Here is a 10,555-nt window from a genome sequence, read left to right as displayed (position 1 = left end):
ACTCATATACATCAGCTTCCTATATTCAAACATAGTAGCTTCCACCAATCACTGCAGGGAGTTAGTTCATTTGTTAAATACATCATTAAAAATACTTATAATGCACCAATGACTTGCAAGGTACTGTGATTGGGGGGACTGATAAGTGAACAAGACATAACTGACCCTTCCCTCATACAGATTACATTCTAGCAGGAGCCAAAAAAGACATTAACCATCCGATTATAAATCATTTAGTTATATGATGTCGCAAAGGTTCTGTAAAAATATAGGGTAGAATGAGGCAAAGAACAAGGCGGGTAGGAGGACTGAGGTTCCTAAATAGGTTTTAGTAGATCTGTGACCTCCCTGAAATCTGTAAAATTTTGTCTGTGTCTGTATACATTTAATGGGGTGGTGGGGAGGTGGGGATGTGCGGCAGGGATAGGAAGCACAGATTCCATGCTCAAGAGTCTGTGAATCCTAAGAGATTAAGAACCGGCCGGGCGTGGTGGCTTACGCCTGTAATCCCAGCACTTAGGGAGGCCGAGGCGGGCAGATCACCTGAGGTCGGGAGCTCGAGACCAGCCTGACCAACATGGAGAAACCCCGTCTCTACTAAAAAATACAAAATTAGCCGGGCATGGTGGCACATGCCTGTGATCCCAGCTACTCGGGAGGCTGAGGCAGGAGAATCGCTTGAACCCGGGAGGCGGAGGTTGCAGTGAGCCGAGATCGCGCCATTGCACTCCAGCCTGGACAACAAGAGCGAAACTCCGTCTCAAATAAAAGAAAAAAAAGGGGGGGAGAGATTAAGAACCACTCTACCCTTCATGTCCATTTGGGCGCTATTTATATACAAACCTTTTCCGCGTGGGAAGGCAGGGAGGGATAGAGGGAGAAGCCAGTAGCTTGGCGGTCTACTGAGAACGACCCCAGCTTTAGGCTTACAGACATCAAAAGTAATCACTCTTCTATATGAGAAAAGACAACACGCTCATTAATTTTTTAAAACGTAGTTACTTAAAAAGATTGGGAGATTTTCTATTCCTCTATCAATGGGGATTTCCAGGCACGTGCCCCACCCAAGGCCCACGCCCAGAGCGCCCGAGTGGCAGGACAACGCCCGCTGACATCTTCCCGTCCCGACGGCACAGGATACTCCGAGCTCCGCCTTTTAGATTGCACCGAGAGAAGCCAGCTACAGCTTTGAGTCCAGGCCGGGTTTTCAAGCATCAAGACGGAAGTAACAGCGGAAAGGAAGTTCCAAGGCCCGCGCTGGGAAAAAGGTGGGGGGGACCAGGGGAAGACTCGGAGTGCGATGGCGGCGCAAATTCCAATTGTGGCCACCACTTCCACTCCCGGAATAGTCCGGAACAGCAAGAAGAGGCCGGCCAGCCCTTCCCACAATGGCAGCAGCGGCGGGGGCTATGGCGCCAGTAAGAAGAAAAAAGCGTCCGCTTCCAGCTTTGCGCAGGTACGCAGTCGCGCTCCCAGCCTGCGCGTGCGCGTCGCGAAACGGGACTTGGCGGGGCGGAGCCGAGCCAGGGCGCGTGCGCAATGTGGGGCGCTGCGCGTGCGGTCTCCGTTGGGGTTGAAAGACGCTGCCCCGCGGAGTGAATGACTACTCTTTCCCTTCGTTTGGACACATGGGCTTAGAACGCCTTGTGTTGTAAGGAGAGAAGAAGAAGTAGGGAGGTTATTACTGACTTAGTATTAATAGAAGGACTGCCTCTTCCCCTCGAGGTCGCCTTTAGCATGAGGTTCAGGACTGATGAGTGTCAGTCATTCAGAAATTTGCGTGTCTTCCCCTCGTCCATTCTGCAGACATCTACCCAGTGTCTTTGAGGCGCATAGCGCTGTAATGTCCTGCATGGATGAATACAAGATGTATTGATAAGTATGCTTTCTCTCATCCTGAGAAAAGTGCTTTTTTGACCCTGGGTTTCCCAATCCAAAGGCAGGTTTGGTCTTAACTCATGGGCTTGTTAAGGTTATGAAGTAATGAGTGTAAAGCACTGAGCTCAGCGCCTGGCTCAGACGTCAGGGCCTCTGAACAATCTAGGCTCCGTAATTCCAGCAATGAATTTTCAGCAGGGAGTGGCTTGATTAGTGTTTTCTCTGGCTCCTGCATTTTATTCAAAGCAAAAAAGCAGAGATAGAGTGTGTTACTTTGTGCTCCTCAGCATATGGTGTGACACCGTTCACCCAGTCAGTGGCTGTTCTAGAAATCTTGTTCCTTCTTCTGTAGGTGATTGGTAGTGCTTTTTATTTTAACCTTTTAATATTAAATACTTTCCTATAGTAAGATTTACACACAGTACAATGCACAAATTTTCAAGAATACTGGCTGAACCACAGATCTTCAAGAATCCTGTCTCACGCCTGTATCCCAGCACTTTGAGAGGCCAAGGTGAGAGGACTGCTTGAGGACAGGAGTTCGAGACCTGCTCCCCAACCCCCATCCAAATTTACAAATAGCTGGGCGTGATGGTGCACGCCTTTAGTCCCAACTACAAGAGCATCACTTAAGCCCAAGATTTCAAGGTTACAGCGAGCTATGATCGTGCCATTGCAGTCCAGCTTGGGCAACAGAGTGACCCTATCGCAAACAAAACAAAACAAAACTACAGATCCAGTGCCCTTTTACATTTGTATACACCTATGGCCACTGCCTGGATCAAGATAGCATTTCTAAGAGCAGGTGACATTTTCCTGTCAGTACTGTCTTTCCTTCCTAACAGTTACCCACTGTTCAGCCACCCTTCACAATAGACTGACTTTGGGTTGGAGCATAATATAAATGGAATAATACAGGACAATAGGGAACATATTCTTTTGCATCTGTCTAGGTTCCTTTTTGAGACAATGTTTTTGAGAGTCGTTTAGTACATCTGTTGCATTGTATAAACATACACCCGATGAATATTTGAACGTTTACAGTTTTTGGCTTTGTGCAGAAGCTGCTCTGAACATTCTTGTACAAGTCTTTGTGTAGATAGATGCTTTCATTTCTCTTGAGAAGTAGTGGAATTGCTGAGTCAGAAGGTAGGCATACATTTAACTCAGAAACTGTTAAACAATATTTCTCAAAGTAGTTGCACTGTTTTTGCATTCTTACCGGCAAAGTGTGAGAGTGCCAGTTGCTCGAAATCCTCAACAATACAGAGTATTGTCAGTCTTTCATTGTCAGTCTTTAACTTTTAGCCATTTTGTTGAGTGTGTAGTAGTATCTCCTTGTTTTAATTTGTTTCTCTGATGGCTAATGATATCAATCACTTTTCATGAGCTTGTTGGACATTCCAGATCTTTTGTGGAGTGCCTAATTATTTTTTCTAATTGGCTTTTTTAAAAAAATTATATTGATGTGTAGAAGTTCATTACATTATCTTTCTTGATTAGACTCCTTTGCCAGATGTATGCATTGTGAGTAATTGCTCCCAGCCTGCGACTGGTGCGTTTTGATAACCAGTTGTGCCAGGACCAAGGAGTGTCACTAGGACATATGGGTAGGAATAATTGTTTTGACCCCAAAGGGATTGTTGATCAACTTCCACTACCACAAGCTTCTGAAAGTGGTCAAATGCCTTCAGGAGACTGGAAATTCCCAGTAATCCAATATGGTGGAAATCTTAACTCTCTATTCCCTCTGGGCCTTTTTTGTATCCAAGCAGCAGCCTCAGGAGAAGCTGGAAAGGGCAGAGCATTTCATCAAATAGTGCCTTCTTTTGTCCTGACTCTCCTTTTCCCAACTGATATTTACTAAAGAAGACAGGGTCTTCTTCTGTCACCCAGGCTGGAGGACAGTGGCACAATCATGGCTCACTGCAGCCTCGACCTCCTGGCTCAGTGGATCCTCCCACCTCAGCCTCCCAAGTAGCTGGGACGACAGGTGCATGCCACCATTGTATTTTTGGTAGAGGTGGAATTTCACCACATAACCCAAGCTGGTCTCAAACTCCTGGGGTCAAGCAATCTGCCCACATTGGCCTCCCAAAGTTTAGGGATTACAGGCATGAGCCACCGTGCCCGGTTGTCTTAGATTTTTGCCTTGCTGTGATCCTTTCATTCTAGTTCCCTTTTCACAGCGTATAGGAAATAAGCAGGCATAAGCACAGTACCCCTGAGGGCTGCCAGGAATCTTCTTGAGGTCACCCTCATCTGTGTCACTTGCTCAACCTTTCTGTTCTGTTTCAGTTCAGTTCATGTAGCAGTAATTTATTGTACTGTTTCTGTTCCATCCCCAGCAGTATGCTTAAGACATTTCAAAGGATTATAGCTTGTCCCCACACTACCAAAAACATCCCAGGAGAGAATGACGTATATACATTGTGTTTAGTTTTCTACTGCTGCCATTACAAATTATCACAAATTTAGTGGCTTAAATAACACTCATTTAGTAGCTCATGGTTCTGTAGGTCAGAAGTCCTGACACAATGCAACTGGGTTGACTCTCTGCTCTAGGTATCACAAAGCTGAAATCAAAGTGTTAGCCGAGTTCTTGTCTGAAGGCTCTGGGGAGAAATTTGCATGCAGGTGAATTCAGGTTGTTGGCAGAATTCTGTTCTTTTGGGGCGGCAGGACTGCGGGGCCCCTGTCTTCTTGCTGGCTGTCAGCTGCTGCCCGTGTTCCTTGCCACATGGCCTTTTCCATTTTCAGAGCCAGCTATGGAGAATCTCCCTTGTGTCCAATTCTTCTCATGCTTCAGATATTTCAGACTTCTTTTATTGCTGACCCCTGGACTCAGATTTAAAAGATTTATGTGATTAGGCAGGCCTACTTGGATAATCACCTTTTTAAAAAGTCAGCTGATTTGAGACCTTAATTACAGCTGCAAAACCCCTTTGTAGCTGCACCTAGATTAGTGTTTGCTTGAATAATTTGGAGAAATTGTGTGCACACCAGGGGCAGAGTACTTGCAAGGTGGCAGGGGTGTACTGGAATTCTACCTATCACACAAATGAAACCATTAGGAAGATATAGTAATGTCTAACCTTGAGCCAAAGCTAATTATAGGTAATTATAGGCGTTGGTGCCCTATTGTGGTGAGACACAGGAGGATGATTCCTCAGTGCTGGTGATGGTACTCAAAGGAGAGGTAGGGAGGCAGAGGGACTTGAAGTTGGCTTGGAGAGGTTTGCTGGAGAAGGCATTCCAGGTTCAGAGCTGTGCTCATTGTGAGATTAACCCAGGTTGCCCAAGGTTTCCTTAGTGGGGAAGTGAGTGTTTTTCTATAAATGATTGTATTTCTTGAGTTAGAAGAGATTTTATAGGTCTTTCATCACCTAAATTTCCCTACGTCCGTAATTTTAGCTATTTTGATTCTTAAGTAAAGGCAAAGTATGTAAAACTTTCATGGAATTTTAAAATTTACAAAGCACATTTACGTGTAGGACATTAGAGTACCTTTTGAGATTGTTAAAGATAACTTGAATTATCATGGATTCTTAAGGTGGGTTTAACTTTCCTGAAATATGCTTGCTGTTTCTAAAGTAAAATTGAGTGCTTAGTTGAAATTTAAAGAAGTTTAGAAATTTAGATGCTTAGAAGTCCTGAGGAATTGAAGGGAATATTTTTCAGCTAAAAGTATTCTGAGAAAAGCATTTATAGAAGGCTTCTTTACATCAGTGTTAGGAAATACTATTAAATAATTTAGTAGTACAAAAACAACTTTGTTTTATCATTTCATCAAGATGGCTCTCTCTAGTTCAGCAGAAATTACTACTAATGTTCATGCTTGCTAAGGGGTGGTACAAATCATCTTAGAATCACAATTCTGTGGATTTATATTTTCACTATAACAGTTGTTGATTAATAATGTTATGAAAGTGCAGTCTTCCATTCACTCTGGTTGTTACTTTGAAGGGATTAATTTTGGTGGGTTGGGGAACAGATAACTGTTAAAGTGAAAGGAATAAGGATAAATAATAGTAATTAATATTTATCAAGCATTTACTACATGCCAGGCAGTTCTATGTACTTTCTAAGTACTATGTCATTTAATCCTCCAAACGACCCTCTGTGAATTGATCACTTCATTTTACAGATAAAAACGCCAAGAGCATAGAGAGACTGTGTAACTTGCCCAAGGTCACACAGTGTTAGTGTTGGGATTCGAACCCAGGCGTGCCGTCCAGAGTCTACATTCTTTTTTCTTAACTGCCTCTCTTGATATCACTCTGTTACTTTGTATATTAGAAGATTATTAATTAGATCTCTGGTATAACCAAATTCATGGTACAGAGAAATGCTTTTGGCAACAGTTTTACTGAATCAATATAGGGTAATTTAGGCTTTTCAAATGTGTATTAAAGTTGATAAAATGTACTGAGAAATCTAATTAACCTATAGACTGAGAGTTACTTAATAGCCTCTTCATTTGTGAAGCAGCTAATAAAACATCTAAAGTGGAGAGGCAGTAGTTGCATCTTTAGGAGGATAGGGCAGATGATGAGAGAATCTTCTGTAATTGGAGGGGCAGCCAGATAATGCTGGACTGATTTGGTTTATTCATTGAAAAAATAGTCATCCTACTATTCAACTTTTGTAAAACACAAAAGCAAAAATTCAACAAATCCTGATAATTTTAAGTCTTAAAAGTTATTCTTTTCTATTTTTAAAATTACCTTTTTTTCATTTTTAAAATTGACATAAAAAGTCACCCAATCTCCTTCCCCAACAACTATTATAATTTGTGTTTTCTACATGTAGATACAGTTTTTCATCATTATATATATATAGCATTACGTGCCCCGTTTTTCACTTAGCATTATTTTGTGAACATTTCTATATGTTGATAGTCTTCTCAATTAGACTTTTAAAAGTCAAATAGTCTTTTATGACTATTGACTGCATTATATTCCAAGGAATTAACTACCCATATTTAATTGACTTTATTATTGGATATTGAGGTTGCATTTTGAATTTTTGCTGTTTTAAGTAACCCTATAGTAACCTTGCAGTTTTAGACCAGGGTCAGCTATTTGCATCTATAATTCTATGACATAGATATAACTTGACATTTGACTTTTCAGTAATAAGACAAAGGATATTTTTCTCCTTTCATTATAACCACAGACAGAATGTCCAAATTATCCTTTAGTCTGATTCAGAGTCAAGCACACTACTGTCTGGAGAGATGAAGCCATTGATTTGGGTTCTTCAGTTGCGCAGAGCAGAGCAGGGCGAGACCCAGGCCTTGTGAACTCCAGTCTATTAGCATAGGCGTGTGTTTCCTGAGTAGCAGGCTGGATTTCTCTTCCCTGAGACTTACATCAGCTCTGTTAGTGCTGCAAAGAGGGGGCACCCCTTAGTGCTAGGCGTTCCTTCCTCTCCTCTTAGGGTGTTCATATCTTGGGGCGGGACAGTTCATCTTGTAAAGTCCTTAGTGATAATAGTGCTTTAGTAATATGGAAATGATGCATCATTTTAATTTTATCTTATTGCATCCAAGCCTCACAGACTTGATCTTCCCTTTGACTAAAGGTCTGTCTCCCTCTCATCCTGTTGTTAGTAGACACAGGAGTCTCAGCTTGGCTAAGGGTGTAGTAATGTGGTCGGGGGAGAGGACAGTGAAGCATAAAACCAGCTCTGGCCTGGGGCAGGGGTGTCTCTGGTTAGAGAAGGAAGGGAGCCTGCCACAATCTCAGAAGCAGGAGGCAGCACTGGTATGATGTGGCTCAGTTCACTCCAGGGTGGCTTCCTTTCTCTGCCCTCTCTTCAGCCTGACTTCCCAGTGGGGGTCTGGCAGAGGATGGAGTGAGCAAGCCGGCAGGAGGGGTCCCTTTCAAAAACCAGTGCTTCCGTGTGTCATTTTCATCCTCTTGACTCTTCTCTAGCTTGCTGCCTGGAATGGCTGACTTAGACCTCTGGTCCTCTCTTCATTACCACCCTCTCCTTACTCTCAGCAGATGTGCTTGTCTGCCTGAATCTAACGAGGGCCCCTGTCTGGCATTTTTCTCCCCTGTCTCCCTGGGGCCTTGGAACTAAACGCCTATGTCAGAAGAATCCCCCTGTATTGCTTTCCTTTCATTGGGCACACAGCACCTTTGAGCTTCCTCACTGGGATTGGGGAAGTGGAATAAACTGAAAAGGAGAAATACAGTATTTGGCCAGGCACAGTGGCTCATACCTGGAATCCCAGCACTTTGGGAGGCCCAGGTGGGCAGACCACTTGAGTCCAGGAGTTCGAGACCACTGTGGGCAACATGGTGAAACCCTGTCTCTACAAAAATACAAAAGTTAGCTGGGCATAGTAGTGTGCACCCGTAGTCCTAGCTACTCATAAAGGGGGCTGAGGTGAGAAGATGGCTTGAGCCCAGGAGGTTGAGGCTGCAGTGATCTGTGATTGTGCCACTGCACTGCAGCCTGGGTGACAGAGCGAGACCCTATCTCAACAACAACAACTAAATAATAAAAAAAGAAATGCAGTTTTTGAACATCTCTGGAGTGGAAGAAAAAGCTAACTCCACTGCCTGAGGATAGGACCCTGGGAGCTGGCAGGTATGTGGATGGTTCTGTAATCGCTGTTGGAAGCTTTGGGGACTGCATTTTCCCTTTCCCTTTAGTGTGTCCTTTTTGCTCTTTAACAGTTCAGATTGGTTTTTTCCTCCCTGATGGCAACAGTATTATATCAGTAGTTATATTCTTTATGAGAAACTCAAACGATAAAGTTGAAACTTAAAGCATATCTGGCCCCAGGAAATCTCTTTCATAGCCTGTTTACCCTGAATTAGACCTGAAGTTGTCCCTAGTGGGGGTGTTTTTTTTTTCTTTTGACGTGGTGCTTACTGGATAGCTCTCAGGGTTATCTCTCTTGCTAATTTAATTTAGGCCACTCGTAGGCCCAGTCTCCTGACAGTCCAGGGCATTGAGTAGTCCTGTGGCACACTCTATGAATGGTTAGATGATTGGGAGAATGGTTGCTTTCCTTCTGCTAATGCTGGCGGGTCTCCTTGGACCGGCTCACCCCATGTTCCTTCCAGTGGGCCTGGGCTTTCTCCTTTGCCTTTGTACCACCACCTCCTGAAAGAGCGATCACTTGTCACCCTTCCTGCCCTGCATGCCAGCTCCACCTTCCTTCTCAGGAACCAGGAGTCATGACCTCTGGCTCATTTGCAGCTGGGTGTGCCTCTTGGGGAGGCTTCACTTGGTCACTGTATTTTTTTTTTTTAATTCTCTAAATATTTCAGTGTGAATTTCTTAAAACCAAAGTCATTCTCTTACATAAGGACAGTTAGGAAAGACCGTGCATGGGGGAAAGATGAAGTGAGGGGCAGTCCAGACAGAAGAGGGGTGTTAACAGAGGAGGGCCCAGATGCCCACATGCAGAGGCCCTGGAGAGGAGTGTGGGAAGGTAGTGAGGAGAGATCATTCCAAATTTTATCAAATTCAGGAAGTTAACTCTGATGCAACACTGATATTTAATACACAGACTTTATTCTTGTCCCTTATCTGGTTCAGAATCCAATCCAGGATCACACGTTGTATTTAGTTGTCATATCTTTTTAGTCTCCTGTAATCGGAACACTTCCTTAGTCTTTTTATCTTTTATGACTGATATGGTTTGGCTGTGCCCCTGCCCAAATCTCATCTTGAATTGTAGCTCCCGTAATTCCCATGTGTTGTGGGAGGAACCCAGTGTGATATAACTAAATCATGGGGGCAGTTTCTCCCATACTGTTCTCATGGTAGTGAATAATCCTCACAACATCTGATGGTTTTGTAATGGGAAACCCCTTTCACTTGGTTCTCATTCTCTCTCTTGCCTGCTGCCATGTAAGACGTGCCTTTCGCCTTCCACCATGATTGTGAGGCCTCCCCAGCCACGTGGAACTGTGAGTCCATTAAATCTCTTTTTCTTTATAATTTACCCAGTCTTAGGTATGTCTTTATCAGCAGCATGAAAATGGACTAATACAATAAATTGGTACCGGTAGAGTGGGTTGCTGCTGTATGTAAAGATACCCGAAAATGTGGAAGCAACTTTGGAACTGGGTAACAGGCAGAGGTTGGAACGGTTTGGAGGGCTCAGAAGAAGACAGGAAAATGTGAGAAAGTTTGGAACCTCCTAGAGACTTGTTGAATGGCTTTGACCAAAATGCTGATAATGATATGGACAATGAAATCCAGGTTGGGGTGATCTCAGATAGAGATGAGGAATTTGTTGGGAACTGGAGTAAAGGTGGCTGTTGCTATGTTTTAGCAAAGAGACTGACAGCATTTTGCCCCTGCCCTAGAGGTACGTGGAACTTTGAACTTGAGGGAGATGATTTAGGGTATCTGGCAGAAGAAATTTCTAAGCAGCAAAGCATTCAAGAGGTGACTTGGGTGCTGTTAAAAGCATTCCGTTTTAAAAGGGAAACAGAGCATAAAAGTCCAGAAAATTTGCAGCCTGACAATGTGATAGAGAATAAAAACCCATTTTCTGAGGAGAAATTCAAGCTGGCTGCAGAAATTTGCATAAGCAATGAGGAGCCAAATGTTAATCACCAAGACAATGGGGAAAATGTCTCTAGGGCAAGTCAGAGACCTTTGTGGCAGCCCCTCCCATCACAGGCCCCGGTGCCTAGTGGGA

At 43.6% G+C, this 10,555-nt stretch overlaps 1 protein-coding gene across 10 annotated transcripts in view; it reads left to right on the top strand.

The window, feature by feature from the left end:
* Window positions 1-487: 487 nt before the first annotated feature.
* The window catches only part of INO80C (INO80 complex subunit C), a 30,352-nt gene continuing 20,284 nt past the window's right edge, over window positions 488-10,555 (top strand). Inside the window, exons 1-2 of one of the 10 annotated variants that reach the window (XM_001135636.5) lie at window positions 1,200-1,456; window positions 9,762-9,815. In XM_001135636.5, coding sequence (XP_001135636.1) covers window positions 1,301-1,456; window positions 9,762-9,815 — 210 coding nt within the window. In that variant the 5' untranslated portion in view covers window positions 1,200-1,300. Of the gene's footprint in view, window positions 1,457-1,520; window positions 1,880-2,284; window positions 2,393-9,761; window positions 9,816-10,555 lie in introns of those variants that run through there. The other 9 variants (XM_063795611.1, XM_063795609.1, XM_063795610.1 and 6 more) reach the window with 9 other exon arrangements.

This window comes from Pan troglodytes, chromosome 17 (genome assembly GCF_028858775.2).
Source record: "Pan troglodytes isolate AG18354 chromosome 17, NHGRI_mPanTro3-v2.0_pri, whole genome shotgun sequence".
NCBI lineage: Eukaryota > Metazoa > Chordata > Mammalia > Primates > Hominidae > Pan > Pan troglodytes.
Note: the sequence above shows the minus strand (reverse complement) of the source record. Positions and strands in the feature narration are given on the sequence as shown.